The 19,457-nt window shown below is 39.9% G+C and overlaps 1 protein-coding gene across 1 annotated transcript in view; it reads left to right on the top strand.

The window, feature by feature from the left end:
• The window catches only part of LOC131720854 (zinc finger E-box-binding homeobox 2-like), a 49,026-nt gene extending 32,779 nt beyond the window's left edge, over positions 1-16,247 (top strand). Inside the window, exons 2-8 of the mRNA XM_059013048.1 lie at positions 6,631-6,864; positions 8,555-8,752; positions 9,490-9,695; positions 10,034-10,142; positions 10,659-12,118; positions 12,612-12,795; positions 13,054-16,247. Coding sequence (XP_058869031.1) covers positions 6,631-6,864; positions 8,555-8,752; positions 9,490-9,695; positions 10,034-10,142; positions 10,659-12,118; positions 12,612-12,795; positions 13,054-13,517 — 2,855 coding nt within the window. The 3' untranslated portion in view covers positions 13,518-16,247. The remainder of the gene's footprint in view (positions 1-6,630; positions 6,865-8,554; positions 8,753-9,489; positions 9,696-10,033; positions 10,143-10,658; positions 12,119-12,611; positions 12,796-13,053) is intronic.
• Positions 16,248-19,457: the final 3,210 nt, after the last annotated feature.

The raw sequence follows: 19,457 nt of genomic DNA on the forward strand, positions 1-19,457 counted from the left end.
TGTGTCGGTGAAACCCGTCATCGAAATCTATTCGATATTGTAAAACGCTATCACAAAACCTAATATTCGTATGCTTTTTTATTTTTTTAAAAACTGTGATGTCTCTTGACACGGAGTGTTGTTATCTTCATATACATGTGGTTTGAATTAAAATCATATGCTAGTTCATTGTACAGCACATAGGAATTGGTTATCATGAATTATCAAAGCTTGTAAATAACATCCCTACATTTCAAAGCATTTCTCTAGAGATATTCTGTATTTATTTTTTTATCAGTGTGTACCAACATTGAGAACATTTTAATAACATTATACCGCAACAGCAGCAATGTTTTCTTCAGCAAATAATTTTAAAATGCTTTCATTTAGGCTTGCACCACAAAAAAGACCACTTCAGTGCAATTGATTAATTTAGTGCCTAACACCGTCCTTTGCTTAGTATCGGTAGTAATTATATAATAGTGCAATTTCGTCATAGCATCTTTTATCCTTTTATAATTATACAAATAACTTTTGATGTGGTATTTTTGATAGCGGTCAAACATTCGGGTTTATTTGAAAGCAGAAATCACTTTCCTAAATAATAAACCATAAGGAGGAAAAATATACAGTATATACAGTATATATATATATATATATATATATATATATATATATATATATATATATATATATATATATATATTATGGGGCTAACTTGTTTCACTTGTCAATAACAATTTTCTTAATTATTAAAACAATAAAATAAAGACATCACAGAACAATAATTGGCCTTCTCCTGGTTGCTAGTATTATAACACAGATGATTTAGTTTCCTTTCACAAATAATAGGGGCTAATTTCACACTGCAAATTAGGGATTGTCCACTTGTACAGCATGTCTCACAAACTAGATAGAAAAGCTGATGAAAAGCTGTTCTGTGCAATACTGTAGAAACAGTAGCAAGATATCCGGGCCTACTTTTTATTTTTGTAAGTGAGAGGAACGTGTTGCTGGTAGCTTGTGATTTGTATGTAGTTTCAGTGAGACAGAAACGATTTCAGACAGCAATGCAGGATGCCACCAACACCACCACAGTGGAGTGCTAGCAAAGGTCGAAAGGGAGCAGAGGACTGCACACTGTAAAAACTCACAATATCTCTGTGTGCTGAAAATGAGCCGCCATTTTGTTGGAGAAAATGTCACCCTTTCTGCCATTTATAAAATCTCGCTTTTTGTGCCAGCAAGGTAAATAATAATAATAATAATAATAATAATAATAATAATAATAAACGTTTCCTGACTAAACAAAATGTCATCAGAAGATTTGTTATATTACTCATGATTGGTTTCACAAAAGGGCTACGCAACTACGTTGTAAATTAGGTCCGTGCTTTCCTTATATAACGTAGTTTTTGCTCTTCAGTGTCGCAGGATTATATTCGTAATTGAGTTATCACTCTTTTGCTACACTCTGTTTTTTTAACAAATTACACAGTCTGTCTTTGAACTGTCACGGTTTGCGATCTTAGTTTCAGTTTACTAATATTTGAATCTTGATGAACTTTAAAACAATTAGTCAATGTTTCTGTGATTTTTTTTTAAACAACTGGCTTACGATTACAAATGACTTTTGTGATTCTTGAACTATGGTATCATTATCATTAATAATCTAAAGAACGTTTCGACGAGGGCTCTTTCTCTCTCATTATGTGGAGCCTTCAGCGTCGATTGTGTCTGTCTGTCTGCGCGTCCGTCACACTCAACATGGTGAATCTTATATTATAGCCTCTTTTCGGATTGCGTTTGGGTAGTGGACACTGGGGACGATTGTAACACGGGACGTTTGTAAGACCTTGAATTTCTCCAATCAGAAGCAAGCTAGAGTGACACATGCTCAGTTCAAGTCTCTGTGTGCCTGTGGAAGAGGAGCGGTCTGTGCCAAAGCCCTGAGATTTTATCTACAATAATCGATTTTTGACCTAGTAGAGTACATTTTATCCCCAGTCTTCTTTTTGAGATATATACCTGTGTTATCCAGTTTATGGATCCAGGCTTTTAGTATTCTCATCCCTGATCTCTGTACTTATTATTGACACAATTGATTGCTCTTAGTTTTGTTGTTTCTTGCTGGGGTTTAGTAATGGCTCCCTGGGTTGGGGCCAGTTGTAGCACGTGTTACAATTAACCCCATACACCATTAGCTAAACTATATTTAGGCACATGAATCACGCACTGAAGGAAACAAAATGTTCATATATCACAATTGTGACTCAGAGCGACAGTCTTGCTTGATAAGGCCTATAATTTTAAAATGTTTAAAAAGTAGGACAACAACAAAAATTGCCTTATGTGAACATTTTTATTTTTCAATAGACAGTTTTTGAGTTAAATAAAACAAACATATTTGCTTCATGTGAAAACTGATCGTACTCAATAAAACATTGAATTCTCATTTGCCATATGTATATCAGCTCTTAAAACAGGATAGCTATTGGGATTGGTAGAGGACAGATGTAAGTTGTTTGTATCAAAGTCTGGTCAAACTAACTCAAATCATCTGTGTGTAATGGAGAAAAATGTTACAGCCGTCTCCAGTCTCCCCTACAATTTGATTAGTGTTGATTTTAACAAATTCGATAATTACAAAATGCGATTATTAGTGCCCTGCTTATTTATTAATGTATTTATTTATTTATTTTATATTTATTTATTTAAAATTCTTTAGCCAGGACAGACTCTCATTTACAAGAGCGTCCTGGATACGTTACATTATATACACTGTATCTAACGCTAATCTAATTTGAAACAATAAAGTATTTCTCGCTTATCAACCTAATCCGAATCGACCTAAAATTCCAACCGTGTCATTATAATAATGAATTTCCACAGAGGTCAATTTTAATACGACTGCAACAGTGGCCTGCACTGTATAGTACTTTTATTGTATTCAAATAAAATGTCTAAGACTTTATTAAAAGTTACGAAAAATATGCACAGCAGTGTCTTTAAAAAAAATACAATTTGATGACACAGCTCTATACCAATTTCTTGAAGAGCATTTCAAAAGAGTTCTTTAAGTGAGCTACAGCTTTTTGAATAGGGCCCACATCTACAAATAAACAGACGTGTTTTCATGAAATCATGGTACTGTACTAGTTGCACTGTATGTGGGCTAATGGAAATATGACACACTTGCTTTCCCATGACTACATTACAGGACCAGCACTGGAAAACATGTTTGGTCTTGATCTTGTGGCTTCAGCACTAAACAGGGGTGATGATATCTTATGCGTCATAGTGAACCTGTGCCGACCACCACTGACGTTCCTGAATTGACACGGTTCACAGCCCCACAGCAAAACAAAGCACAAAAAAAACACAGCTTTCTGCAAAGTGACTGAAGATGGGGTCTAAACCCACAACTTTCCACCACGAATAAACCCGGCCGCTCCAATTAATTCTTGGGTACCACAATGAGGTTGCGCTTCGGAAAATTCTGACAACAGGCTGGCATGCAAACCCAGAGCAAGGCAACGACCCGGTCGATATTTTCAGTCACAAAAGCCTATATTGAACCACATTCATAGTGAAACTGCGTGCAAGTAAACTTGCAACGCTTTGGCAATGAAGTGGTTATTCAGCTGTGTCTGCTCCTCCATACTTTCAAAATATTTGGGTCATACAGGAACAATTATGGATTATTGCCATCATATGCATGATGTCTGCACTGCTTCTCATCTTGTTTTAATAGCAGACTGTGGTTTCCTATCTACTGCCAGCTCCATCTGCAATCTACAATGCAAAGGTCAAAATCGCCTACCATATATATATATATATATATATATACACACACATACAGGGATGGAAATAAGGCTCCTAGTGCATAGCAGTTTCACCTATTCAAGGTTTTAGTATGTGCTTGGTTAGCCCCAGTGTATAGGTAACACACTCAGGTGTGTCTTATTAAACTCATAGTAAAACTAGGAGTGGATTCAACTGCTATGCAATGGGCGTCTTATTTGCAGATTTCTATAGTAGTGGAGTGTATTCAACACCACTGAACAAACACCACACACTTCAGCACAATTGTCAGTCTCTGCTTGAGAGAGGCCCATAACTGAATGGCAGGCAGGTCAGAAACAGCTCCTAGCCCCTTGCCATTTTCACTCTCATTTCGTGAGCAATAAAGCCGTGCATATTTTATGAAATAATTATATCGTAGACAGGTGTCTAAACTGTGGGAGAATGGAGGAAACAGACACCAAGAAAATGAAAAGGATTCTTTAAAAGCTGTAAAAGGAAGAGTTGGAAATAATTCGGTGTGCCAGGAAAAACCAACTGTAGTGTTTTTGTTACTTGTGCAATAGTGTGCATTTTGTGGTCCCTTCAGTTGCACAATATTGACACAACTGGGATAAAATGAAGAAATAAGGTGTCACTGTGGATTGTGAATCTTCTTGGGTTTTATCAAACTGTGAATGTAATCTTTCAGTGTTGTGTAAATCCAGGTTACTTTAAAACACGTCATTTTTAACTACCCACGAGACAGTCCAGGCCGACAGCTTTTGTTGGCACGATAAAGGCTCTGTACATGAAACAAATAAATATCAATGCATTCAGACTTTCGGTACCCGTTTTTACTTCTTTCTCATAAAGGGGGGCTCACCTGGTAAAGACGCGAATGTGTGGTTAGCTGCTTGTTCAAAATCACCTTGGCTAAGGATTGCACAGGGTGCTGTATTTGCTCTGGGGCTAGGTTAGGGAGGGAAAATCATCAGCACTAGAGGACTCTACTGGCCAGACGCCCTAAGAGATCAAAACCGAAGTCTGCAGGGCTGGCTTTTGACCTCAAGGGGCCGAACGCTTGCTGACATCCACTGTGGAGCTCCTGAGTCCTGGGTAGAAAGAGCTGATCGGCTTGGAGCTTGGAGGACAACCAAGACTTTTAGTTCTCCTTCACTGCTGTGTGGAGTTTCTGCGGCGAGGGAACATTATTAGACGTTCTATTTTAAGAAATTCTCTCTAAATTAAATAATAATAATAATAATAATAATAATAATCTTTGTCATATTCTGCATATCGAAAGATGACAAAGCACCTCCATGCTCATGTCTCTGTGTTGGGTAGATTAGAGATAAGAGAGCGAGACAGTGTGGGTGTGGAGCTCTAGCGATGGAAGGAAGGCTTGCAACCCAGAGTTTGATGCTGCACTTTTCATTTCTTCTGCATGTGGGTAGGAGATGGTAGTGCTTCGCCCTCAGGAATCCATGATGTGAGGTTTTGGATACAGTTGCCTCTTTTAGAAAGACTGACACCACTGAATGAGTCATGTAAACCAGTGGCAGGAAAAACCTAAAAGCAAAATCATAGGGGTTTGCTGGCACTGTAGGCCGCTCTGTTACCTCACATACTGAAATGTTTCCAACGCATTAAGGGCTTAATGCTTAATGTGATTCCGACACTAAAATTGGTAACACAGCAAAAGCGTGAATTTAAATTACAAATGACATACTGTGCAGTATGAAGTATTTTCAGTATACTGTATGATAGTCTACTGGGTATTTTTTAAAACATAAGAAAAGTTTGAGAACGAGAAAAGGCCATTCTGCCCATCAAGGCTCGTCCCTTGTTAGCACATCATTCTCCCCTAGAGGAGGGAACTAAATTTAAAAGCACAGAGGTGGTCTAGTGGTTAAAGTCCAGGGCTTGTAACCAGAAGGCCACTGGTTCAAATCCCACCTCTGCCACTCACTGAATCACTGTGTGTGACCCTGAGCAAGTCACTTAACCTCCTTGTGCTCCGTCCTGCGGATGAGATGTTAAATCAATGTCCTATTGTAAGTGACTCTGCATATAATGCACAGTTCACAGCCTACCTCTGTACAGTGCTTTTGATGGTGGTCCACTATGAAAGGCGATATGATGTATTTCTTGTAGTGAGGTCATTAAAACTGAACACAGTATTCTAGGTAGGCTCTAACTAGGACATTGTATAATCTTAGCATAACCTCTCTCGACTTGTATTCCACACTTTTAAAGAGGAATAAAATAAGTTTAATGGTGTAAAACAAGTGTGGTTTCACAGACCCTGTTTAGCACGGTTAGGTTAGTGCCGATCAGGGTGTGTGAAACTAGCCATAAGAACACTAATTAAACGTCTGCTCCCTGCTCCTAAGCAGCTTCTTACTAGATTTCTAGTAGTACAGCTCTTTTTTTCCTCTCAGAAAATGTGTCTGTGCATTTTAAAAAGTCAATTTTCAACCCTTATTCAATCACTTATTGTCAAGTATTATCTAGGACAAATACTAATTTGAAAAAGCGAAATACAAAAAATAATATGAAAGTGATAATTCATTATTTTATATTACAAGGAGTTTTTTTTTTTTCATATAGGTTTACCTTAGTAGAACATATGGGAGAAATCGTGCATTTTGAACCTAAAGGCTTCAAAATCGAACTCACATGCTTTATGTCATATGCAAGCTGAAGTCTCAAAGTGTCAGGATATATTAAATATATTCAGATGCTCATGCAGTGTATAACACAATGTAAAGCCACGAGCGAATGTGAATGCTTAAGAATACAGCAGTGCTATTCACCAGGAGATTCCCCATAACAGAACCTTTGTTTTCTTCCTGCTTTCCGCAGTCACTTTCGAGAAGTTGCCAGCCTTGGGATCTGAGGGGGAAGATGAGGAAACCCAGTCTGTTATGGAGGAGAAAGACAGTCAGGATCCTGGTAGCTTCAATCCCATTGACGGTGGAGAGCCAGTCAGCCCATCTGAGTATCCTCGCCCCCGGAGCCTGAGCTCAGAGCCCAGTGCAGGAGAGCAGGAGCAGGACTGGCCAGAGAAGGATGAACACATGACCCGACAACTTCACGGTAAACACAGAACCATGAATATTACAGCAGAACACTTACTCTGCCTCCTGCATGGCTGAAGCTGTAGGACACAAAGGGACGTATATTCTGACTGTTTACTTAACTCACAAAGCTTAGAAAAGTGGAAGGTAAAAGTGTAAGTTACTAAGTAGACAATGCGTTTGGCTAGTGCCTTTTCAGTATACGCTTGAGATGGCTTAGGGTCTATTTGAATGATCTGAAGAGTGGCATTTCTAAATAACGACTGTCTAAACCTGGTTCATTTGAAAGTATTTTACTGTATGCAGTAATGTTGAGTGAGTCCGGAAATCAACACCAGGGGAAAGCACCATCGCTATTAACATAAAAGCATGATATCAAGATCCACCACAGCTTAGGGTTAATAAAATTAACACCACCTGTTATGTGTATAGAAATATAGCTGCAATTCATTTTCAATGCAATGGTACCATGCCATACTATCAAGCAAGAGATCCAAGCTAAAAACACAGTATATTATCTACATTTTCATAATCTTATTATGTGGGTTCTCTATCATTCTCTATTGCCGTTTCTACATAAATAATTATTCACAAGACTCTGAAGTGAGGGCGGTTTGAAATATGATAGGTGTGCAGCTGTAATTTCTCTCCCCTCTGCAACAAGTAATTTTGCATTTACTAACTTGGTTGCCACAATTTCAGAGGGGGGCAGAAATTCGAGCTGCACCCCCTCTAGTGGTAATTTTTAACATATCTTCATAGCAGAAATTTCTAGTTCCACCTGCAGTTTCTAGGGCAGGGGTGGGCAATCCTGGTCCTGGAGGGCCGGTGTCCCTCCTGGCTTTTGTTCCAACTGTGCTCTAAATTACTTAATTAGACCAATAATTGGTAATAATCAGTACAATTAAGTAATTTAGAGCACAGTTGGAACAAAAGCCAGGAGGGACACCGGCCCTCCAGGACCAGGATTGCCCACCCCTGCTCTAGGGGGTTTGCTGATATATTTTCATTGTCAGTTTATGACCCCAGTATGGCAGCAAGCAATTCGCTTCCAAATCGGCTTTTAAAACACTTTTAATGAAGTTAATTGCCATTGACTGGTACTCACTTTTAAAAGATGAGGTCAGGACAGCTGTTCTTGTTTTAAAATCAACACATTATTAAAGTGTTGCTGCCATACCGGTTTCTGTTTCTCTGGACACGTGGATACTACAACCAACTGTATCAGAGACAATCATATTTAATTATCGATTCCTTTGTGGTAAGCACCACGACACGTTAAACTTTTTGTGCACGAATGACGATTATGAGTATCAGCACAGCCCTAGTAGTTTCATTATTATTATTATTATTATTTATTTCTTAGCAGACGCCCTTATCCAGGGCGACTTACAATTGTTACAAGATATCACATTATACATTATACAAATATCACATTATTTTTTACATACAATTACCCATTTATACAGTTAGGTTTTTACTGGCGCAATCTAGGTAAAGTACCTTGCTCAAGGGTACAGCAGCAGTGTCCCCCCCACCTGGGATTGAACCCACGACCCTCTGCTCAAGAGTCCAGAGCCCTAACCACTACTCCACACTGCTGCCCTATAACAGATACTGGCACTGCAAACAAAAATACAATATACAGTTAGCCTTTGAAGCCCCCTTCAAGTGCCTGAATGATGCTTTAAATGATCTTTGTTTTTTAGGTCCATGTGAAGACCAGGCACCGGAGTCGGAGCTGGAGGGGCTCTACTATCTGAAAGGGCTGGAGAGAGACTCGCTCAGTCCAGCCAGCTTACCGGAGTGTCTGCAACAGAACGGAACCCCCATAATCTACCCTGAGGCTCCAGAGGATGAGCCCCTCCCTTGCAGAACCCCTGTGAGAGACGTCTCTGAGGGCAAAGGTAACGTACCAGTGCAGCCAGAGCCTTCCATCCACAATTATAAAGGTTTCTCAAAAGAAACTTCATACATTCAGTCTGTGTCAATGCCTGCAATGTTGAAATCAATTCTGATTCACACACTTACATCACTGGGTGATGGGGACTCCTCCCTCCTCCCCCAACAATAAAGTATGAAGGATTTCTTAAACTACACGTAACTAACAAAATAGTCTCAGTAAATCTTACCAAACATGTATCACTCCATGGAACTCACATTTTCCCCATGTGAAAGAGGCACACTTTATGGCAAACGTGTATTAGATTTTTTTTGGTTAAGGTCATCTTTTGTGTCGAAGGCAAGACATGTATTTTAACACCTTTATATAAAATTGATCTTATCGCTTTCCGCCCCTCCCTTCTCAAGCGAATGAGACAGATGTTCTGACCCAAGTCGGAGAAGAAAGAAAAAAAATCTCACCACATACTGTATCCATAACTGAATGAAAAACACCTTAAGTACTTTCTGGGGAGGTGTTTGAAGTTCGGTTTTGAGTGTGGTTGAACCCCACCCATTGCTCTGCAGATAATGCAGCTGAAATGAAAGCAACACAACACAGTGGGATGTCGTATCGCAATATGTAATAAAGCCCTATCCGTTCACTATACAGTACAGGTTCAATAATGTACATATGGCAAATTCTACCATACATATTCACAAACATATTTCACTAATTTAGTCTCCTGTGTTATTCTTTCAGAAGCCGCGCCAAGGACCCCTGAAAGTATTCTGATTTGCCCATACTGTAACCGTGGATACCGGAGGGACGGCTCACTACGAGAGCACATTAGGTTCTGCCACAAGAGAGAGGACAGCAGTCTGGTTTGCTCACTGTGTGGCTACAGTGCCTCCTACCATACACAGATGGAGAGGCATATGGAGTTACACAGCCAAGCACAAAACCAGGTAAGGGGACCTGTTCATTTGCAATGTGTATTGTTTCAACTCTGTTAACGTTACAATATGATCAGATTTCAAAGAGCGAAGAATAAATCTCAATATTGCATCCTGCTAGTTCACTTCAAGAATAGAGAAAGAGCATATTTAGATTTGGCCTTTTTTGGTATTAGCAGAACACTAATATACCAAATCAGTCCTTCCTTTTTAAGTTTCATTCGCCAGCATCCACTTTCTCTGTATTCACCACTTGCACTGCACAGACAGACAAGGCTCTTCAGTGCATGTTATACAGCTTGTAGAAACAAGACTGAATTCATTTAAAGCTTGGCCCTTTTCCCCCTCAGCATCCAGGACTTGAACAACCTACAGAGAACAGGAAGTTTAAATGCTCGCAGTGTGGCAAGGCTTTCAAGTACAAGCATCATCTAAAAGAGCACCTCCGCATTCACAGCGGTAAGTCTACAGGAGAGTTGCACAATATTACTACAGAACCTCATTTTCCAAAAGGATGAATAGACCTCCGACTGCTTTATAACACAGTCTCGTCAAGGATTATTGTGCGTGTGTGTGGGGTTCCTGAAGTGTCGTGTGTCAAGTAACAAACCCCTCCGAGCAGTAAAGTAAATAAATATAAAATTAGACACAAGCACAGTATTGGCCATGTGCACTTTGACATGCATGGTTTAATCTTTGAGTCTTTGAGAATAACAAACGCAAGACAAGTCAACTAACTTGAACAGTGATAGGCATTTGACTAAACACAATGACGTCTACTTCAATTAGTTTTTTTTCTCCCTCAGAATTTGTGGTTGGTGTATTAGAAGTTACAACTGGACTTATTTTGAAAGCCTGTCAAATATTTCACTTGTGTTTGGAATAAGTGACGGTACTTGACTTTCAAGTTGTGAAATTGGATTGACTTTACATTCTGAAACGGCGCCTGAAAAGTTATTTCTTGTTGTCTTACAGGGGAGAAACCTTATGAATGCTCCAACTGCAAGAAAAGATTTTCACATTCTGGATCGTACAGCTCCCATCTCAGCAGTAAGAAATGCCTGAGTGGGGGGAGCACCAACGGCGGGGCCTATGGTGGATTGACAGCCAGCTTATCGCCCAAATCTCCCTCTTTGCCCCTGAGCCTGACACCCACAGGAGGGGCCAAAAGAGGCTTAAAGGAGTCCCTCTTGGACCCATCCTACCCTTTCAGGATACAAGACAGATGCTTAGATTACAAGCACGTTGAGGACTCTCCAAAGGACAATGCAGACTTACTGATGAGCAGGGATATGGGTCTAGAAATCCCTACACTCCAGAAACTCCCACACTGTGCACCGCTCTTGCCTTTTCTAAATCCAGGGAGAGAATATGAACACATGGTCAGTGCAATGCTACAGGGGAGTGGCTATGGTCAATCAGCAGATTTTACCTCCAGAGGGATGGAAAAGGTTTTACAAGAGTGCCGGGAGCAAATGCACATGGAGAAGCCATCAGACCCAGACAAGCCCCAGCTAAGTGTCATCACCTGCAGATGGTGTTCTCAGCCGTTCCCCAACAGAGCCGTGCTGTATCAGCATGAGAAGTACCTCTGTAAGATGAATAGGGAGGCTGTGGAGGCATTTGAGGGCCCCCGGGAAAGTAGGGAAAAGGAGGACTCTCATGCTTTGAACTTCTCCATCAAAAGCAACCTAGTTCAAGACAGCCAGAAAGGCTTCAATAGCACCATCGTGGTAAACGGTTCTTCAGAAGACCCCAAAAGACTGCCTCACCGCCAATTCCCATCCCGCATCTCGTCTCCGAATGTACCCAGGCCCAACCTTCTTTGTTTCCAGGCAGAATCTTCCCCGGAAAATTCCACTTCCACAAGCACTCCGATGAAGGAATTGCGGAACCTAGATCCCCTGCAAAGGCTTGCTGGTGGCTCTCCTTCCTACCTTGAGAAAAGACGTCCGGCTGCCATCTACGAGGAGGCCTCGTGTCTGGATCTGTCTACTTGCCCACCTCAAAAGAAGGGCAGGCCTGCTCGAGAGAGACCTGCCTCAAGAGGACCTCAGATGGAGCCCTTGGACTTATCTTTACCCAAACCCAGAGAGGAAGCCAGCGAAGGATCAGACACAAATGGAAGCACAAACAGTATGTCCCCCATTACTGAGAAGGAGAGAACCGTATCCCCAGGACAGAGAACGCCAATACTACAGCCCCATTCTTTCGGAATGAACTCTCTCTATCGTAACTCTGTCTACAGTGCCTTTCCTTTTATTAACTCTATGCTGCCCGGTGGCTTGGTGAACACAGGCCATGAGGGTCTTCCGGGAGTTGGCTTAAACCCAGCAGTTGCCGGAATGGCTTTTCTCCCTCCGATGGCTTATATGTTTGAAGCAGATCCGGAAGCTCTTTTGAAAAGGATACACCAGGAGAGACAAGCCGCTATGGTAAGACCACAGCAACTAAATCGAGTGTTATTTCAAAATAATTGCCACGTAGTGCCTTCAAAAGTAGCGAGACCATTAAATAATCAGAATATGGTTTATAGTATAAAATGAGCATTGTAGTTTGTACTAGTGAGTTGTCCATTGGTCAACTCTCTGCCGTCACATTGCCAAACATTTGGTTACATGAGAATGCTTTGATCTGCCTACAGGATGTAACAGTGCAGCTTGATTAAATAATCACCCATATGGGTATTCCCTAGTGTATCGTGGGATCTTAAGTGTGACTTCTCACTGTTTATTTATTTTTAACTATTTATTTAAAAGGTGATAAATGGGAAATTCCAAAACCGTAAAAAAAACTCAATAAGGGAGTAGAAGGGAGATCATTTAAGTTGCGTTGATGTTTTCTAATATCGGCTGATGCATCTGTAGAATTACATGGAATCTGTGACACCCTTAAAGACATGAAACGTTTTTGTTTTGTCACAAACAGGGAGAGGTGCTAAACAGAGGTTGCCTAGACTACTTATCCTTGCTAGATGATGGGATAGATGTGGATTGCGGCCCAGGAAGAAAGCGCCTCAGGAAGACAGAAGATGGCCTTTACGCCTGCGACCTATGTGATAAAACATTCCAGAAGAGCAGCTCACTCCTTCGCCACAAGTACGAACATACAGGTAGGAAAGAAACCCTTGTAACTTCTAACACCTGTAACCAATCATTAGACCCAGGTCCAACACAATCACATACACTGTAAAACGAAAGTATAAGGGCCTATATTTTCCACTGCGGATTGCCCACGCCATGTTAAATGTATGACCTGTACAATTTGCCCACAGTGGGAAAACTGACCCCCAGCATCTATTCACTTCCAATCATCACCATTGAAAAACCAGGACACTATTTGAAATAGCTCTTATTTTTTTCCCCCCCAGGGAAACGGCCGCACCAGTGCAAGATCTGCAAGAAAGCCTTCAAGCACAAGCACCACTTGATCGAGCACTCCCGCCTTCACTCTGGAGAAAAACCCTACCAATGCGACAAGTGTGGCAAGCGCTTCTCCCACTCTGGATCCTACTCCCAGCACATGAACCACCGCTACGCCTACTGCAGGAAAGACCTGGACCCCAACTCCGAAGGGGCCGAGTTGAGGCAGGAGCCCACCCCCACTGATGAATCCTCCTACACGGAAGACGGGGACTTCAGGAGCGAGGATTGGGAGGGAAACGGTCATAACCTAGAGCACGATGAACCAGCGGGCATAGTGGACAACCACGAAGGTGGAGAGGATGATGAAGATGGCATCCCAACGGACAATACTGACGCAGACCAGAGGCTTGATCACAATGTGAAGGACCCCACAGAAGAGCAGGGCGATACAGCAGAGATAACGGAATAGTGCCTTCTCCTGCAGTATACCCAATACTGCATAGTCATTCTGATTAGGATTTATCCGATCTAAATATAATGGAACTCAAATTGAAGACCACAACTACGGTCTTGAGTCATCAAAGCCTTACGAGCAAGTTGGTTAAACGGCAGGCATAGAAACATTTCACGTGTCACACGACGTTTGATTAGCAGTATAAAAGGTATCCTAGTCCGAGCCTTCAGCAGGTAACTATTGCTGGCAGCTGTTAAGCAACTTGTTGAATGGGATATTGTCAAGATATACACATTCATCTCATGCTGTTGCCCCGGGAAAAGTCTCCTACAGCGAGTTGCCAAATCCCTAAAAGTGGCTTTCTGTGTCACAGAATTTATAAACATATTCCTTAAAGAAGGGAGACTAACCCCTATAAAACGGGGAGATATTACCAATTATTTCATTACAGATACAATGGCATTATGATGCATTAAAAGACAGTCCAAAAATGTTCCACGCCAATGTTTTACCCCGTGGATTCCCCTGCCAACCTAAGCCCTCCCTCCATGTTCATGTGTCTTTTCAAAATGGGTTTAAAACCATTAAACCAGAATGTAACACAAATGTATAGGGTTGAGTCTCTTTAAATCTCTTAGGGGCACAATCACAGAAAAAAGTAAAGACTGTATCTGTCAACAGAAACTTTCTTTCACCCCTGGATCTCTCTCTGATAGTTTTCAGGAGCCATCCAGTCATTCACGTTACATCACCATCTGTAAAAAAAGATCTTGCACACGAGATCCTGTTTAATGAAATAAAATTATAAAACTGCACATTGATCACGCTGGTGAGAACTGCTCCTTGCAGATACTATGAAAAGTAGTATTTTGTCAATGTTGGTCAATGCTCCTCGCATCTTTTGGGCTTTCATCCCTTTGTTCCAAACACTAGACCCACTGCCTCCTATAAAATAAAACGCATATCCGAGGAGGAACATTTGATTGTTTTATTTTACTGGTTTTAATTTATTTATAGGAGATTTTAGTTTTTTTTTCTCCAAGCATATTGGTGCTATACGTTCAAGCTACACAGTATGGTTAATAGAATATGACCATTTTTTTTTTACATAATTAAAAGTCAAAGCTTTTCATAGAAAAGTAAGCAATCCATGTGGCTTATTCACATTATATCTATGGATATCCAGCTTACAACACAAACACACATTTCAGCAATTGGCAAAGGGAGGACAAGGCTTAGAGTGGCGCAGATCTGCTTCCTCACCCCCTAAGAGAAAGGGTGCTCCCTCCAGTCCAGGGCAGGCTGAGGCATGGAGACTGAACTGCTCCCTCACCCCCTAAGAGAAAGGGTGTTCCCTCCAGTCTAGAGCAGGCTTGAGGCGTGGAGAGTGAACTGCTCCCCCTTGGATTATTCAACAAGTACAAGTTTCATTTATTTATTTATTTTCAATCTGTGGACCAAATTCTGGATACTTTACACCGTTTCTATATATATATATAATTCCTTTGTTACTATTGATTTTTTTGTTTCATTTAATTGAGAATACTGCAATATAATTTTTAAGTGCAATTGCTTTTGTATTATAACAGTATGATTGTCAAATGTTCTTATTTGCAAAGCACTCTGTAGAGACCAGACATATTTTTATAGAACTGAGTGCCTGTGATAAGGACAGGAGGTGGCGGGGGGGGAAGCACTAAATAATGCCTCCCTGGGTACTTAAATAATCTAGCCTTATAAACCACTATACAGTAGCCAGAGTGCATCCAATCTGATACAGAATATAGATCTATCAATTGATAAAAAGCATACAAAACTGAATTCACAGGAAACTCAACAAGATGTAAAAACAACCTGGTCCTCTCTATTTCTGCAAACCAGATAACACCTTTAAAGGTGTAATAAGTATTAACTGTTAATTGAACAAAATTGGTGCCTTCGATTTATAATCTGATTGTTGGCCGGAAATAATCTACTCAAACCAAAAGTTCCTATCGCAGTAGTCAAGGGACCGCCATTAGCTTTTCTAGTGTTGTGTTGATGAGCTATTATCCATTTAAAAATATATTTGAATGAATTACAATGTATATTAGTACCCACGTCAAAGTTTAATACATTGTGATTGTAATTCCCTTTACTGTCAGCAAAGGGTGAAAAATAAAATGCAGATCAAGCTCATAGTAAAACTACACGATTCTGCATTCTGCAAAGTATGGTAATCCTCACATTTCTTTGAATGTTTGATATCACACAGGGGCATTCTTTGCAAAGATTCTTTAAGATACTGTGGTTCGCTTGAATTATTACACCAAGAAGTGGTATCCAAGGTTTGAACTGCTCCCCCTTTTGATCCTTGACTAGTGTCTTTGTTATGCAGCTGTTTACAACGCTGTAGAATAACTTCAGCATCCTGGTAGCTGTAGGTCACATGGTCCGAGTGCCGCTAGGCTATTGAGTTTGAACTGCAACACAAAGTGAATAGGTACCAGGAAGCAGTAGTAAATTCACATCTATAGCGTTTTTTAAATAGCAGCATGTTGCAGATTGAAGTAGAATTCCATTTTAAACCCTTCCGATTCACAGAAGGGCTTAAAATACTTGTTCAAAAGCACACTATAGCTGCATGTAAAGTTAACTTATATTATTGCTTCATATCTTTTTGACCAGCTATTTTTTTTTGTAAGATACTTTGAAATTGTTATTTTTATTTTAACGACCAAATAATGTATTATGCAATAACGTCACTTTTTCTGTGTGTTTTTTTATATATATATGAAAAAAAAGGTTTTGTAATTTTAGTTCTTAAAACAAACTATTTTTTGTAAATAACTTTCTTAAAAAAAAAATAAATAAATAAAAAAATAAATATGCATTCCCAACAGCAGTTTTGGTTATTATTTTCTGTAAAAAAAAAAAAATTAACAGCATGTTGTTATCCTGAGAAAACTAAATTAAATCTCCAATCACAAGAAGCGATATCTACAGCTATGGCCAAAGTTTTCCATCACCTACAATTTTACAATTGAGACATAACAATAAAACTATATGAACATCATTTTGAGCTTTTATTTAACATCATGCACCTATTATTCCTTATTAGGCCGAAATATACTTGTTTATAATAAACATTATTACTTTGCCTCGCCTTGAAAAAAAGTCTCCAATAATCTTTGGTTGTTTTGAAGCTATTCGAACATGTTGAACTAACAGCTAAGGTGTTATGAACTGACCCGGTGTCGCTGTAGTCTGTAATGACAGAAAAGATTTTGAAGAGCAGAAGCTGGACTTTTAATGTATGCACACAAAGAGGGACGAAACACATTTTATGGTGCAGCAAAGCAACGTGTAAAAGAGCCTAAATAATTATTAGTATGCTTTTAACCAAGGCCTGTGCCTCATAGCGGGCTATGGCCTTGGGAAATCATAGTAGCAGTACAGTGTTTATGTACAGTGTGCATTGGTTTGCTCATTCCATTGGGATAACAATGGCATCCTCATCTAATTGCACAGCACCCTTTGTTACCATAGTATCACTTGCCATTGAAACATAGGTGTGTGTGTACTTGGTCTATAACATAGACCCCACCATTTTTTGTTTTTAGAAACTCTTATTTATTTCTTAGCAGATGCCCTTATCCAAGGCGACTTACAATTGTTACAAGATATCACATTATTTTCACATACAATTACCCCTTTATACAGCTAGGTTTGTACTGGAGCAATCTAGGTAAAGTACCTTGCTCAAGGGTACAGCAGCAGTGTCCCCCACCTGGGATTGAACCCACGACCCTCCGGTCAAGAGTCCAGAGCCCTAACCACTACTCCACACTGCTGCCCTATATTGTGCATAGCAGCTGCTTATTGTTATCCTGGCTGTTCTAATTTTAGTATGGTACATGGTTATGAATGAACTGCCTACATTATCACTGGACAAACACACATGAAAGCATGAAGCGACATAAACTGTAAAGAAACCAGAATTGCTCCAAAAATGACCAAGACTGTTAGTAAGACTGTGCTTGATTTCTTTTCAATGAACCACTTCTTGCAATATTACACACGCACTATTAAGTCAATTTCCTTTACCATAAATTGCCTCGTTTGTTTATGATTTTCCCCGCACCGGCTTTCTGCTTATCCCTCATTTGCATAGTGATTCAGTGAAATTTCACTGTGCTTTCGAAATGAGAACAGCAGCTAACCCCCCTCCGGCGCCTCTCTGTCATCAAGTAGAATGGGGGCTTCGGCTGGTGGTGTAAAAGGTCGTGCTGTCACAATCCTCGAATGAAATAAGGCTTCTCAGTCACCCTTTTGGTTATATTCACTTCCTTTGTTGTTTTTTTGTAATGACAGTGCGCCCCCTTTAAGATGCCACGGAAACGTCAATCATTCAGAAAATGGGTCATATAGGGTTTCCAGACGTCCCTGGAATGGGATTGTCCCCGTTTTCAGCCTTAAGTTTTTGTCCTGGTCGGAAACAGTAAAATTGTTACATTGTCCCAGTTTTGCTATTGAATTCACTTTATTTATGTATTTATTTTTTAATTACAAAACTATAGTGGTGTGCTCTGCAAGTTACCAGCTGAGTAATTTATTTGGTTGTGTTAACACCATTCAGAAATAACAGACCAATTTTATGGATTTGTTTAATCGTTACAGACTCTTTTTCAATATACAATTGCCTTATATGGGTCAGCAATTCACCGAGATTAAGTACTGGAGGGCACAAAAACATGCTGGATATACAGAGATGGATAGATCAAATCTGGCTTTTTGTAACATGCTGTTCTGGTCAGATGACAATACAGGGAAAACAATAAATTGTTATGATCTGCAATAAATTACTCTAGAACTCTGGTAACCCTAGGGCAGGATATGCTTGAGACTATGATGAGATGCACTGGTTATGGAGGGAAACAGCTACACAAGCATACAGTTTATTGGCAATCAATACGTTTTACCGAACGTAGTTTTTGAAGTGTTCTTGTATTGAAATCCAACAACAGAATGACTGGGTGGGGTGCCAAATTAGGCCGCGAAGCAAATGCAAAAGATAAAGAAATCATTTTCCTGAATTCAGTTATTTAATTTATTCAATTTATTCGTTCTGTTCTAGGTGTGATACTTGTTTATAAAAACAGAATGCGTGTTTATTTCCCTAACTCACTTCAGGGGTCACCAATATTAACAGAAGTACTCCACGAGGTTAATGGAGTAGACAGTTTTGTTAAGGGCGTTTTTTTTTTTCTCCAGTGCAAATCTAAGCATAATTAAACGACTCACCTTTTCGGGTAACCTAAGTCTTTGCGAAACTTTCTCCTAACACCCATGCACCGTGTGTGCAATTTTCCACATGGGTAAAGGCCGGAGACACCCAAAGTTAAAACATATATTCATCTATCAAATGACGCCCTCGCGTAACGCTATTCATTCTGTGTAATTATTATACATATGATTCGCGTTAAATGCAAAAAAAACAGTTAAAATCCCTAACTTCAGTATTATATGTTCGTTTTATCTGTATTATTCGCACTGTCGCCCAACTATCCAATAGGAAGGGTCCTGGGGGCGTCTTCAACTTTCTGATTCGCTGAACACGTCAACCAAGGCGGGCGTTAAAAACCTTTAAAAAAAACCTTTTCTACATATACCTGGTCGCAACGCTGAGGTTACAGGTGTTGAGAAACTTAAAGATGTCGCATTATTTAGCTGAGCAACAGACATATTGAACAACAGATTTACTGATTTTCAATGAAGAATCACAGCAAAATTTAAAAGTACGTCAATCCAAAATAAAAAAAACGGCCTTATATTTACTGTACACAATAGAAAACTGCACGCACCTTATACATTTGTAATAGAAGGATCTACAATTTCTAGTACTCAAAGTTACAGATACATCGTAATACATTGTGGCTGAAAATTAAAGCGGTCGTTCGTTTTTGTAAATCTAAA

Source organism: Acipenser ruthenus, chromosome 45 (genome assembly GCF_902713425.1).
Source record: "Acipenser ruthenus chromosome 45, fAciRut3.2 maternal haplotype, whole genome shotgun sequence".
NCBI classification, from domain to species: Eukaryota; Metazoa; Chordata; class Actinopteri; order Acipenseriformes; family Acipenseridae; genus Acipenser; species Acipenser ruthenus.